The 12,206-nt window shown below is 47.0% G+C and overlaps 1 protein-coding gene across 1 annotated transcript in view; it reads left to right on the top strand.

Annotated features, from left to right (window-relative positions):
* The window catches only part of RAB10 (RAB10, member RAS oncogene family), a 42,640-nt gene extending 35,459 nt beyond the window's left edge, over positions 1 to 7,181 (top strand). The window contains exons 4-6 of the mRNA XM_061625908.1: positions 933 to 1,022; positions 3,611 to 3,712; positions 4,831 to 7,181. Of these exons, the coding sequence (XP_061481892.1) occupies positions 933 to 1,022; positions 3,611 to 3,712; positions 4,831 to 4,914 (276 nt within the window). The 3' untranslated portion in view covers positions 4,915 to 7,181. The remainder of the gene's footprint in view (positions 1 to 932; positions 1,023 to 3,610; positions 3,713 to 4,830) is intronic.
* The last annotated feature ends 5,025 nt before the right edge of the window (positions 7,182 to 12,206 follow it).

Genomic DNA, 12,206 nt, shown 5'->3' with positions numbered 1-12,206 from the left:
CCTTTTGGCTGTACTGTAGAATCTCCATGACATCAACTGGTGAGGTAGGGCTTGGACCCTTAGGTAGCTGATGCACCCTGGCACTTGGCAAGTTGCCTTTACGATGCCAGGGCCTGAGGCGTCCCCCCATTCAAATGAGCTCATGCTGCAGCTTTGGAGTTGGCACCTGAAGGCGTTCCTCTTCATTGAATACGTACTGGGCACATCAGAGCCTTCCTGTGTGAACTTCTGGTCACTGTGTTTGAAAAGATAAAGCCCCAAAACATAGAGCATTTACTTGGAGCTGTTTTGGCAGCAGGGAGAGGAAGTGTAGCTTAGAGGCCTTTCTGTGCTAATGTGTTTGTGGTATTGATTAAACTGGGGGCTAATTCTTGAGCACTGCAGTGGTTATATGAAAGACCCTCCAGACACAGGGGCTTGTTAGAATGACTTTGCAATCCTGGTTTAGCAAAGCTAAATGCTGGAGGATAATAGCATCCCTTAACCTTAATCTTCCATTTCCTTTGTAACAGCATGTAGCTGGGAAATGCGTGTGTGTCAGACTGGGATAGATTTCTGGGCTACAGACTTTCATGGCAACAAATGCAAATTCTATGTTTTTAATGTTTTTATATTGTGAGTCATCTTGAGTGAGCTATTCCCAAAAAAGTAGCATGTAAATGATTTTAGAAATAAGCACTGAAATCTTTTTAGCAAAGCCTTTCCCTGTCCATGTAGCAACAAAATCAGGCAAACTGGTTTCTCTACCTAATTACAAGACATTGGCATTCTTAAATACGATATTGCATGATTCTTCATGGTTGTCACAACTGTTACACTGTGCGATGAATCGCTCACATGGGCACAAGAGATAAGCCTCGCTTTCAAGTGGGAGTTGGTACAAACCTGTGAAGAAACTGAAGGAGGTACTGTTCTTTGGTTTCTCTCTCTAGCATGCCAATGAAGATGTGGAGAGGATGCTGCTAGGAAACAAATGTGATATGGATGACAAGAGGGTGGTACCCAAAGCAAAAGGGGAACAGGTGAGTGACAGTTCTGCCAGAGTCTCTCTGCAGTTGGCAGAGAAATATCTGAGGAGGAGGCCTCTAGATCTGAACCTCCTAGAGGAATGCTGTGGGCAGTTGTCACCTGGGGGTCTGCAGTGAATCTGCCCACGACACAAATGTCCAAACAGCTGTCTAACTGAAGTTGCAAGGCATGTTGTATTTGCTTTGCAGAACGGTCCTTTCGTTAAGCTCAAATACACAGACCAGTTTTATTATTTATTATTTGATTTATATCTCACCCTTCCTCCCAGGAGGAGCCCAGGGCAGCGGTTTTCAGAAAAACCTTGAGATATGGACTTGTTCCTTCTCTTCCCCACCCCTCCCCTCATCTCTGGCTTCCAGAGGGAGCCCAGGGTTGCCCAAAGTAGTCATAAGCCACCTACAGGCCTGCTTGTAACTGAGCAAGCTAGGACTGTAGGCCATATTGAGTAAACAAGACCAATCTCACAAGAACATAAGAGCAAAAAAGCTGGTTCAGGCCCAAGGGGGCCCATCGAGTCCAGCATCCTGTTCTCACAGTGGCCAGTCAGATGCCCCAATGTGAAGTCCGCAGGCCGGATTTGAGCACAATAGCAGCCCTTTCCTCACAGTCTCACTATAGTGCATATCTGCTCAGAGATGGTGCTGCTTTGCTGGATTGATTGTGTGTCTTTCTAATGTGCTCACTTCTCACCAGGTGTTAACAAGCTCTTTCACTGTTATTCCCCACCATGTGTGTGAATCTTGTATACAATACCAAGAAGACTAAAATACAGTTTTCCAGTCAGTATCTTTTTAGGTCTGTAAGTTTCTCCATAAATTGGCTAATTAGGACTGAACACCAGTTGAGTAGCCATGTCTTAGCCACCCCACCTAAAAGAGCAAAATGTTGGTGAGTCTCATTGGCTTGGATGTTCCATATGGTGGGCCTGCTGCTTGTAGTGGCTCACTGGGCTCCATTGGAATAAAGGATCTGGAGTAAGGTATCAATTGATGACTGGAATGTGCCAGGAGGCACGTGTGGAAGAAGGCAGTCCTTAAGATAGCCAGTCCCAAGATGTTTAGGGATTTAAACGACAAACTTGGCACCTGGACTGAGCCCAGAAGCAAGCTAGCAATCATTGAAGAATGAACAGAACAAGAGTAATCAATACTTTCTGAGGGCTTTTAACTCCTCTCACCAACTCAGCTGCACACATTCTGCACCAGTTTCCAAATGTAGAGCATGCTACAGTAGCCTAATCTGGAGGTGTCTAGAGCATGAACAACCTCAAGAGGGACAGGCTTCATTATTTTAGTTAGGAAACCAACCAAAACTGGGAAAAGGTGCTACTCGCCACTGATGCCAGTTCAGCATCTAGCGAATGTGCCATGGGGCTGTCACCCACTCATTAGCAGGTCACAACCTTGATTTGGATTTTTGCTCTGGACAGTGGAGGATGATTTGTGGTTGGAGAAGCTTTTTGTTGACTCCCTTGTCATAGGCTCATAGGCACATCACTGCCTGTTAAGTGCTAGAATCTTGGTGCATAGGAGAAAGCATCATCCAGTGGAGATATTTCAGTTGGTGAGAAGAGGGCTGTTTGCAGTTGTTACTATCAATAGTCTGCTACGATTTGTTTTGTGGATATTTTGCAGACTGTTGTTTGCACCCATTCCAGCCTGCATGCCATGCTGAAGAGCTCCCTTCATTGCCACTTGTCGGCAATTGCCTGGGTGAGCTGTAGCTGACTTTTCCTGAGGATGCACGCAAGACATGAATGTGTTGTAATGCAAGGCTATATTTTTAAAAGCTATCCAGAAACGTCAGCTGGTACAGAATGACATTCTTACTCGCTAATCAGACATTAGCAGGCAAGGACAACACCCTGCATGGCTTTGGCCCCAGCTGTCCTGAGAACTCCCCGTCCTCCTTTGTGAGCCCCCCTTCCTAAATTTTAAGATCAACTGATAGGCTCTGTTCTTAGCACCACATTTCCATGAGCTGAGATGAACTTCTAGGAGCAGAGCCTTAATGACTGTGGACCTGGAACTGGGAAGTGCACTTCGGTAAAAGGCTGACCTCCTCTTTGGTGCCATGCTTATTCTGCCAGATGTTTGGAATTTAACTGGAAGTATCCTTTATTTCATTAGCATTTATATCTCACCTTTCCTCCAAAGAGCTCAAGGTGGTGTCCATGGTTCTCGCCCTCCCCCTTTTATCCTCACAACAATCCCTGTGAGGTAGGTCAGGCTGAGAGATGGTGACTGTCCCAAGGTCACCTGGTGAGTTTCATGGCTGAGATGGGATTTGAACCCTGGTTGTCTCCCAGATCCTAATCCAGTCTAACCGCTGCACCACACTGTTCCTTTGTGTTTTTATTTACATGTATTAAACCTATATGCATCCTGTCTGTTAGGGATTTTTTATGTAAACCACTTGGGGAACATTTCTGTACAGCCTTGTGATGTCTTTTTGTTACTGTGGCTAAATCATCTATCTGGCCATTGCTGTGATTGGGCCATAGTGCTACGCATTGCTAATACGCAGCTGTGAAGGGCAGGGAGTCTTTGCCAGCCTAACAGACTTTTCCTTTTTGCCCTAGATTGCAAGGGAGCACGGTATTAGGTTTTTCGAAACTAGTGCAAAAGCAAATATAAACATTGAGAAGGCATTCCTCACATTAGCAGAAGACATTCTTCGAAAGGTAAGTGCAGACTTGATTGCTCAGTGAAATTTGGGGTATGTTGGGGGGGCGAGAAGTACAATCTGAATTTGGCTGAGAGCCATTCAGGAGGTGCTCAGTGTCTTGAGGTGGATCCAAAATAGATTGTACCTCCTCCCAGCTTTTGTCTATAGCTACATTGTCAACCTCCTTTCCCCAAGAATAATAGCCTGCTTGGGTGTGTGTGTGTGTGTGCGTGTGTGTGTGCGAGAGAGAGAGAGAGAGAGAGAGAGAGAGAGAGAGAGAGAGAGAGAGAGAGACCAGAAAACTGCAGTGTACTATGGAAATGGAATGCCTGCAAGTCGATCCCGACGTACGGCTACCCTATGAATAGGGATTTCATGGTAAGTGGTATTCAGAGGGGGGTTACCCAGGCCTCCCTCCAAGGCTAGTCCTCCCCAGCTGGCTAGGGCCTGCTCAGCTTGCCACAGCTGCACAAGCCAGCGACTTCCTTGTCCGCAACTGCCAGCTGGGGGGTAACTGGGCTCCTTGGGACTCTGCAGCTTGCCCACAGCTGCACAGGTGACAGGGCATGTAACCCTTGAGCCACTCCCTTTGGGGGTGATCTTTAGCTGCTGCTAGACACACGGAGACAGAAGTGGGATTTGAACTTGCAGACTCTGGACTCCCAGCCAGGCTCTCCTCCCCACTGTGCTATACCACCTGTGCAGTGTACTTGAGTCCCATAGAAATCAGTATGTGCCTGCATACCATTTACTTTTGTGCGAGAATACATGAGGCAGCCTTATACGAAGCCGGGCTACTGGTCCATCTATATCAGAATTGTCTACACTGACTGGAAGCAGTGGCTCTCCAGGGTTGCCCTGTTTGGAGATCCCAGAGAGTGCACCTGTGACCTTGTTGTTTGCAAAGCCTGTGCTCGACCACCAAGCCGTGGCCCTTGTCATGCCCAGAGTATATGCATGACCACCTTCCTCCATAATGTATGCTAAGGATGGACTCTTCTCATTAAGCGCTTTCTTTGGACACCAGTCGCTCGGTGTGGGTGTGAGTGTATTCACCTTGTTTTGGTCTGTTTACTGACTAATTCCTTGAACTTTGTGATTTAATCAAACGTCTGTCTTGCTTCTTTGTTGCAGACCCCTGTAAAAGAGCCCAACAGTGAAAATGTAGATATCAGCAGTGGGGGTGGTGTGACGGGCTGGAAAAGCAAGTGCTGCTGAATGTGCCCCCCCTCGCCACGCACCACCCTACGGCCACCACCGCCCTTCCTCCTCTTGCTGGGGAATAAACCACTTCGCCCATTTTTAACCTTCAATATTTTTTGTTCCTCATCTTAACATGGCTCCACCTTTCTTTTGTTCTTCTGTTTAGGGAGAGCTCGCTGACTATAATTTTCTTGAAACTGTATTAAAATCATGTCTGACTTTTTTTAATGTACCAGCTCAACTCGGCATCACATTCTGGTTGTATCATAGCCCAGTCTTAACATTGAAACTTAGAGCAATCATTTCAGCTCCAGTTTGCAAATTGTACAAGAATAAAACTTAGCATTAACAGTTTATTTTGTACAACAAGTGGGGTTTTGTTATGAACACTGTGCTTAAGTCACCATATTTGCATCGGTAAAAAAAATCATTCGCCTTGAACATGTGAATGGGGTTTATTTTGTCCTGTGCCTTACATGGAAAGGAGCTTCTCCCCCTCCCCCCCTTTCCCTGTTCTGGTGGAAGGAAGACAGATTTTCCATCCACACTTGACTACGCCACATTTGAAATACTAAACTCTCCTGTGATGACTTTACTGTGATTGAAGTAGTTAATTACAGAGAAAGGGGTTAGAGCAAGATACTCCAGTCTGCTTGGTGTCGCCTTTCCTGGGGGAAGGGAGGGGCTTTCAGTGCTGACCAGTTGATCCTGCTGCCATTTTCTTTCTCTTTAGCAGTTTTCCTTTTTTTTTTGCTTGCATGCTGGTTTTAATTTTTATTTTTCTTTTATTTTATGGTGTGATGTGTTAAGGGATGGCAATACAGTATGTTTGCCAAATTTAATTCAAAGCACTGATCACGGATTCTAGCTTTCTGAGGTAAAACGTGAAGTATCTACTAACCTTTGTGTAGCAAATGTCAGGCCAACTACTATTTTCCCCCTCCCTCCTGCATAGTTATTGGAGTTCATGGTATGGAAGAGTTAATTGCATGCACTAGTTTCCTGTGGAGGGTGCTGATGATGTGGCTGTTGTCGATCTTTATGTATGACTCTGCCACGTTGTTCCCAAATTTACAGCTATTGATAAGAATTTGGTTCTCTTTGCTGCTCCAGGCAGGTGACTCGGTAGCCTAGTAAATATTTAAAATAGAGGGTCGGGGAAAGAGGGCAGGTGAGTCAAATGACCACACCCCTAGAATGCTCTCCTTCTGTGTTTGAGTTCTTCACAATAAAAATCCCTTGTTTACAACCCTGGGCAATTGTAACTTCTTTCACCTGATACTGAAGAATGGCGGGCAAAAGCAGGCATCTCTTGGTGAGTTTGTGTGTTTGCTTTTGCACAGCAGACAGCCACGCTCTTGTTTTGAAGGTTCCTTGGGGATGGGACTTGCTTTTCCAGTTTGCTCCCTTTCCTTTCGTTCTGGCTCTGCAGTGAATGCCAATGAGACACCTGTGTTGAAACAGTGGAAGGGTGTCCTGCCCTTCTGGCAGAGCTGAGGAGCCAGGGGACAAGAGCTGGTTCCTCTGGAGACACGTGCTGAATCGGGTGCCTTGCTGGGGCAGCATTCTTCCCACCATTAGGCCTGCCCATAAACGCAGCAGGAGGACTTGGGCAGCAAAGAGTATCCTGTGGCCTCCTCCTTCCCAACCCCCAGTGTACTCCCAGAGATCGGCTTGAGGCTGCACTTTTGCACTTGTTTTTAGGAAACACCCTCTACTAATTAAATCAGCTGATGATGCTGACTTTAATTTTAAATTTAAAAAATGAAAGTTTTGGCGCTCTAGCCTTGCTCTGGTGTCATCTGCATAGTAACTTACCCTATCTACTTCCCCATCCACTCCCATCCACCTCTCTCTCTGTCTCTTGCTGTGCTTGTTAACCTTTCCCAGCTGAGTGGCTGTTGAAGCAAAGGCAAAACCCAGGTGACTTAAGGGGACAAATCAGTGCAGTTTTGTTCCTTGCATAATGATGTACTGATTCGTGTTGTAAATAGAAATGGCTACCTTTTCAGACCTGCACTTTCTAGCGTTATCAAAAAGAAAAGGGAATATGGAGTATGCATCAAAAGATTTTTTGTATAATCTTTGTTTAAAACGTGCGCTTCTTATTTGCTTCCTGGGGCTTGGCCCATCCTGCCCGAGTCGCTTTGAAATCCTTTGTAAAAGCTCCTTTGTGTTCATTAAGCACCAAGCAGTTACAAACAAAACAGGCCACTCTCTGGTACTACTAGACTAAAAATTCGTATTCTACTTAACAAGTTAAATAAACTCAAATATTTCTAGCTGGTCTATTTCTATTCATGTTGACAATGTGATGTGGGTCTTGTTTTTTGTTTCCAGCGTTCCCTAACAGCAGAAGGCCCTTCTTGGCTGGAACTGTTGCTCTCCTCCTGGCTGCCCAGCGAGGCACAGGCCTCTCTACCTCATTGCACAGCCATTGCCTGCATACTTCACTCGTTTGTAAGTTTGGATAAATCTAGTTAAAGACTGACTACTTTTACACCCACTCAATCTACCCAATGTTTTCCGTTAGTGGCTTTTGCCACAGTGCAAAGGTGTATTATCCACAGGTTGCATGTACGTAGGGTGGGCGGTGAACAAGATCTGCAATCGTGGTTCTAAAGGAAGCTGCTAGAACTGTGCAGGGCCTTCCAGGTCCCCTCCAGTCAGAGCTGCAGCACATGTCCTTTCCCCTTGCCTAGGCCCTGTGAGGACTACCAAAATGAACCAATCTATCTTCATGCCTTGGATGATCCTGTTTCCTCATCTCCAGCCCACACCTGGCCACAGCTGTCATCTTCATCTTCAAACGCAGCTGTGTTGACTGTGTCTGTTCATTTCTGCACTATTGATATTTCGGTACAAAAGTTGGAAGCGTGAGGAAGAGGAGGCACCTTTCTGAGAGAAGGTACTGGTTGCTTTGAGTTTCAGTAGCCAGTGCTTTGCTAAGATGGCCTCCTCCTCTGTCTAGTCTGCCTGGCCTCTGCCTTGTCCCTTCACTTACCATCCAACTCTCATGCTGCACCAGTAGCATAGTGGCAAATTCAGAAGTGCAGGGTCCCCTCATGATAGTCACAGCCACACCCCGTCCCCTTCACTGCTGGATTGAGTATGAGATCCTTGTTAATGCTGAGAAGAGTCTTCTCATTGACTCCAATCAGCAGACGCCATAGAAGCATGTGAGAAGACATGGATTCCCATAGCAGTGAACATCTGTTTTCTTCTCCCGTGGGGAGAGTGCAGTGCCACTTTTGGGAAACTATAGCAATGGGGGGGGTTGCTCCTGTCTGCTCTCTGGAAGTGGTCTGGGCAGCGTGGACAGGGAGCAACAGATGGAGAGCAAAGCCCCCTCTCCTCCTCCAGGCAGCTGAAGGGGGGCTGGAGCAAGAGGGAGGCCTACTACATCAGCTGGGGTGGGAGCAGGGAAGGGTTGTCTGCTGCCTGCTTGATTTGTGGAGACCATTTTTGGTGGAAATGGGGGGGTCTGGCCTGGTCCAGAGAAACAGGCCTGCCCCCCAGACTCCTGCCCTTCCAGGCTAGGCTTGGAGCTCTTCCCTCCAATAAACTTGGGCTTCAGGTAGAGAATAACCATTTCTGTATACTTTCATGCTCTGAGCTGTGCTGTTTGGGTCTGAGACAGAAGACCAGGCAGGAGAAGAGATGAGATGCATCATCTTCTTTTCTCCCTCCCCTCCCCACTGGTGGCCGGTGGCTCCGAATCAGTGGGGCAGTAGAATCTGCTCTGGGTTTTGTCTCAGCTTTCCTTGCAGTCTTGGCAGTTGTGTGAGTGTCGCTGCTAGGGTTTAGTCCAACCTTTCTCAACCTGATGTTCTGGACTACAGCTTGCAGCAGCCCAAGCCAGTGCAGACACATGGTGCTAGGGCTGATGGGAGTGGAGGTCTAGAACTCCTTGAGGGGCACCAGGATGGGGAGAGCTGGTTGAGACTAGAGTTTCTGTGGAGTGAAAGAAACAAGGAGCTGCCCACACCTTTCCAAGGACTGAAGAAGATCTAAGGGCACAGGAAAAGGTCCTGGTGGTTTCTCTGCAACCATGAACCTTTGTCCGAAGATCACCCAAGCACAATCCTACAGGTGAGTTTTCGTCAACTGTGCTGCTGCTGCGCTCACACTTCATGGCAAGGTTTTAAACCCTTGCAGTGGCTTCATGTTCTTTAAAATGCCTCTCCACAGTCACGTAGTGAGACATTGAGCAAGTTACAAAATTCTGTGGGGAATGAGCAGCCCCCTTCTCTGTGGCTCTGTTTTGCTTTCACAAACGGGGCTGCATTTTTAGGATTCTGATAAAAAACAACCACCTTAGAATAATCCTGCAGGATTTCACACTTTGTGGTCACAGACCACAGGGAAGGCTGTGTGGTCCTTAACATGCCCAGGCAAACAGCCGGAAGTGCTCTTAAGTCATTTCCTCATTAGGCTGGCTCTGGCAGGGAGGCTGTGACAAGATGGGTGAGGTTTTGATCCAGCTGGGTTCTGTGTTTGGTTTCCCTTTACTTAACCCCCCCACCCTTTGATTGGCAGCTCACCTTGCATTACAACAGGGCGGCCGAAGGCATGCTCGCCCCTCCTCTTTCCTCCTGGGAGGCTGAGGTGGCGCCATTGGGGGGCTCCAGCTCCTCACCCATCTAGGCACTGGCCAGACAGACCCACAATTTCAGCACTCTGATGCCTTGAGCTTCTGTGCTGCCTGTTTATTTTATTTGCTCCAAGCAGTCACGTATGAAGCTGCCGTTATACCAAATCAAGGTCACTGGCCACTCATACCTAGTATTGTCTACTCTGACTGGTAGCAGTTCCCTGGAGCCTCAGATGGGGAGGGGGTCTTCCCTAACGCACCCCCATCCTGATCCCTTTTCTTAAAGGGATTGAATCTGCATGGCAAAACTTTACAACACTGAGCTACAAGGCATGTTTTGCCCTGTGATTTCCACCTGGATTCTGCTTCTAAATTCATTCCGCTCCCTTTGATGCTTTGGCCTTTAGGCGCTTTTACTTTGGGAGTAAGTTGCATCAAGTTCAGCCCGACTTGCCCTCTGCCCTCCGCAAAGGAAAGAATTGGTCTCAGCAGAAGCTCAGGTTGACAGTAGAGGGCGCTGCTCTTCCATTTATCCTGAGTCAAATGCCTGATCCTGTGGCTGTGCCTTGCTCAGGTTTGGTTTCTGAAAAGATTCTGGGATTCTGCTGGCAAGCCATGCCCTGATTGCCCTCTGAGCTGGAAACACTGGGTGCAGATTAGCTGTGAATGGTGGTGAGCAAAATGCACTGCATGCGAGCTCTGAGGAAGCAGCCTAGGGCTGCTCCAGAGTGAGCCAGTCCCAGCACACACCCTGCTTAGAAAGCTGTTCCAGCCTCACTCAGTCACAGTTTTGCTTTGAAGAATGCGATTAATTTCTCCCCACAGCAGGGACTGTTTTTAAATAAATAACGGACACAGAACCACACACCACCTAATGGAGTCAGTGGATCCCCAGGAGAGGAAATTAAAACATGCAGAAAGAAGAGTGCCTAAGGTAGAAGCAGAAGACCTAAAGTGACTCTTCTTCTCTGTAAATTCTTGCCTAAGTTGACACAGGAGGAGGGAGACAGTGTGGTCTGCAAAGCTGAGGTCAAAAAGTTAGGAACAGCTCAAAAAGGGGGGCTTGCAAGCAACCAGTGCCACGTTCTACAAAAGCTGCCTGGGGGTCTGGCAAAGCGTTTCCCTAGGTAGATGGCCGTGAGGGAGTAACTCCCTGCTCACCAGAAGATCCAGGTCAGGGTGGGTATGGAAACCTCTTTTCTGAGAAGAAATGGAGGGGGGGTCAAAGGAGAAAGGAGGTCCAGGCAAAGGGTCACACAGTGGACAGTGAGCTGGAACAAATATTCTGCCAATGAGCCAAATACCTTTATGTGGTCCAACAGGTGCTGAGACTGCTGGCTGTAAGCATCTGAATGGCACAGAACTCTGCCTCAAAGTAAAGAGAAAAAGGAAAGATGGCCAGATCAGAATCCCTTAATAAAAGATAATAGATCCTCTGCTGGAAAATTAGCAATTCACTGAACAGGGGGAAGAGGAGGACAGCAACAGACAGGGAATCTTCCTAATGGGGAGCAGTAAGCTGTGGTAATGCTCTGAAGAGGAACTGCTGGTGTTTCACTTCTCCAGAGATGGCCTGGTGTTTGGGATAGGCAGAGAAGTGGCCAAGTTTTCAGCTACTGCCAAATTATTCAAGGTGGTGAAAACCCAACTTGACTGCAAAGAACTCCAAAAAGATATCTCCAAACTGGGCATTAGGCAACAAAACAGCAAATGCAGTTCAAAGTAGGTGTAAAATTATGTACATGGGGCAAAACCTCCTAACTTCATCTGTGCATGGATGGGGTCTGAATGGGTGGTGACCAACTGACACCTTGAGGTCATCGTGCAACTTGTGATGAGGAACTATTATGAAAGGAGCTGGAAACAAAACTCCCACAGTCGTCATGCCCGCTGCCTTATCCAGCTCCTTCAGGTGCCCTCATTTGGAATAATCTCTTCTAGTGAACCATGTCTTCTCATGATGTGTCCAAAGTATGATAACCTCAGTTTCATCATTTTAGCTTCTAGACAATAATGCTGGGGAAAACAGAAGGGAGTAGAAAAAGAGGAAGGCCAAACAAGAGACGGATTGATTCCATCAAGGAAGCCACAGTCCTGAACTTACAAGCTCTGAACAGGGTGGTTCATGACAGATGCTCTTGGAGGTCGCTGCTTCATAGGGTCGCCATAAGTCGTAATCGACTTGAAGGCACATAACAACAACAACAGAACATATAAAACCAGAACTATCACTAGAAGCTAAAATGATGAACCTGAGGTTATCATGCTTTGGACACATAATGGGAAGACCTGATTCATTAGAAAAGACAATAAGGCTGGGAAAAACAGAAGGGAGTAGAAGAAGAGGAAGACCAAACAAGAGACGTATTGATTCCATCAAGGAAGCCACAGTCCTGAACTTACAAGATGTGAACAGGGTGGTTCACGACAGACGCTCTTGGAGGTCACTGGTTCATAGGGTCGCCACAAGTCGTAGTCAACTTGAAGGCACATAACAATTAACTGCGCTTCACCCAAAGGTCCCAGGTGGGTTACAACAATTATAAAACACAACCTACAATCCCAAAATAAGGTGAGTCCTAAAAATACATGTCTCAGGTATCAAAGATCAGGGTGAAGATGTGCATCATATTCAGCATTTGCCTAAAACTGGACAGCCAAGTTGCCAGATGCACCTGAGGGGAGAGGGAGCTTCACGACAGAGAATGCTCTC

This window comes from Rhineura floridana, chromosome 4 (genome assembly GCF_030035675.1).
Source record: "Rhineura floridana isolate rRhiFlo1 chromosome 4, rRhiFlo1.hap2, whole genome shotgun sequence".
In the NCBI taxonomy this organism is placed as follows: Eukaryota; Metazoa; Chordata; class Lepidosauria; order Squamata; family Rhineuridae; genus Rhineura; species Rhineura floridana.
Note: the sequence above shows the minus strand (reverse complement) of the source record. Positions and strands in the feature narration are given on the sequence as shown.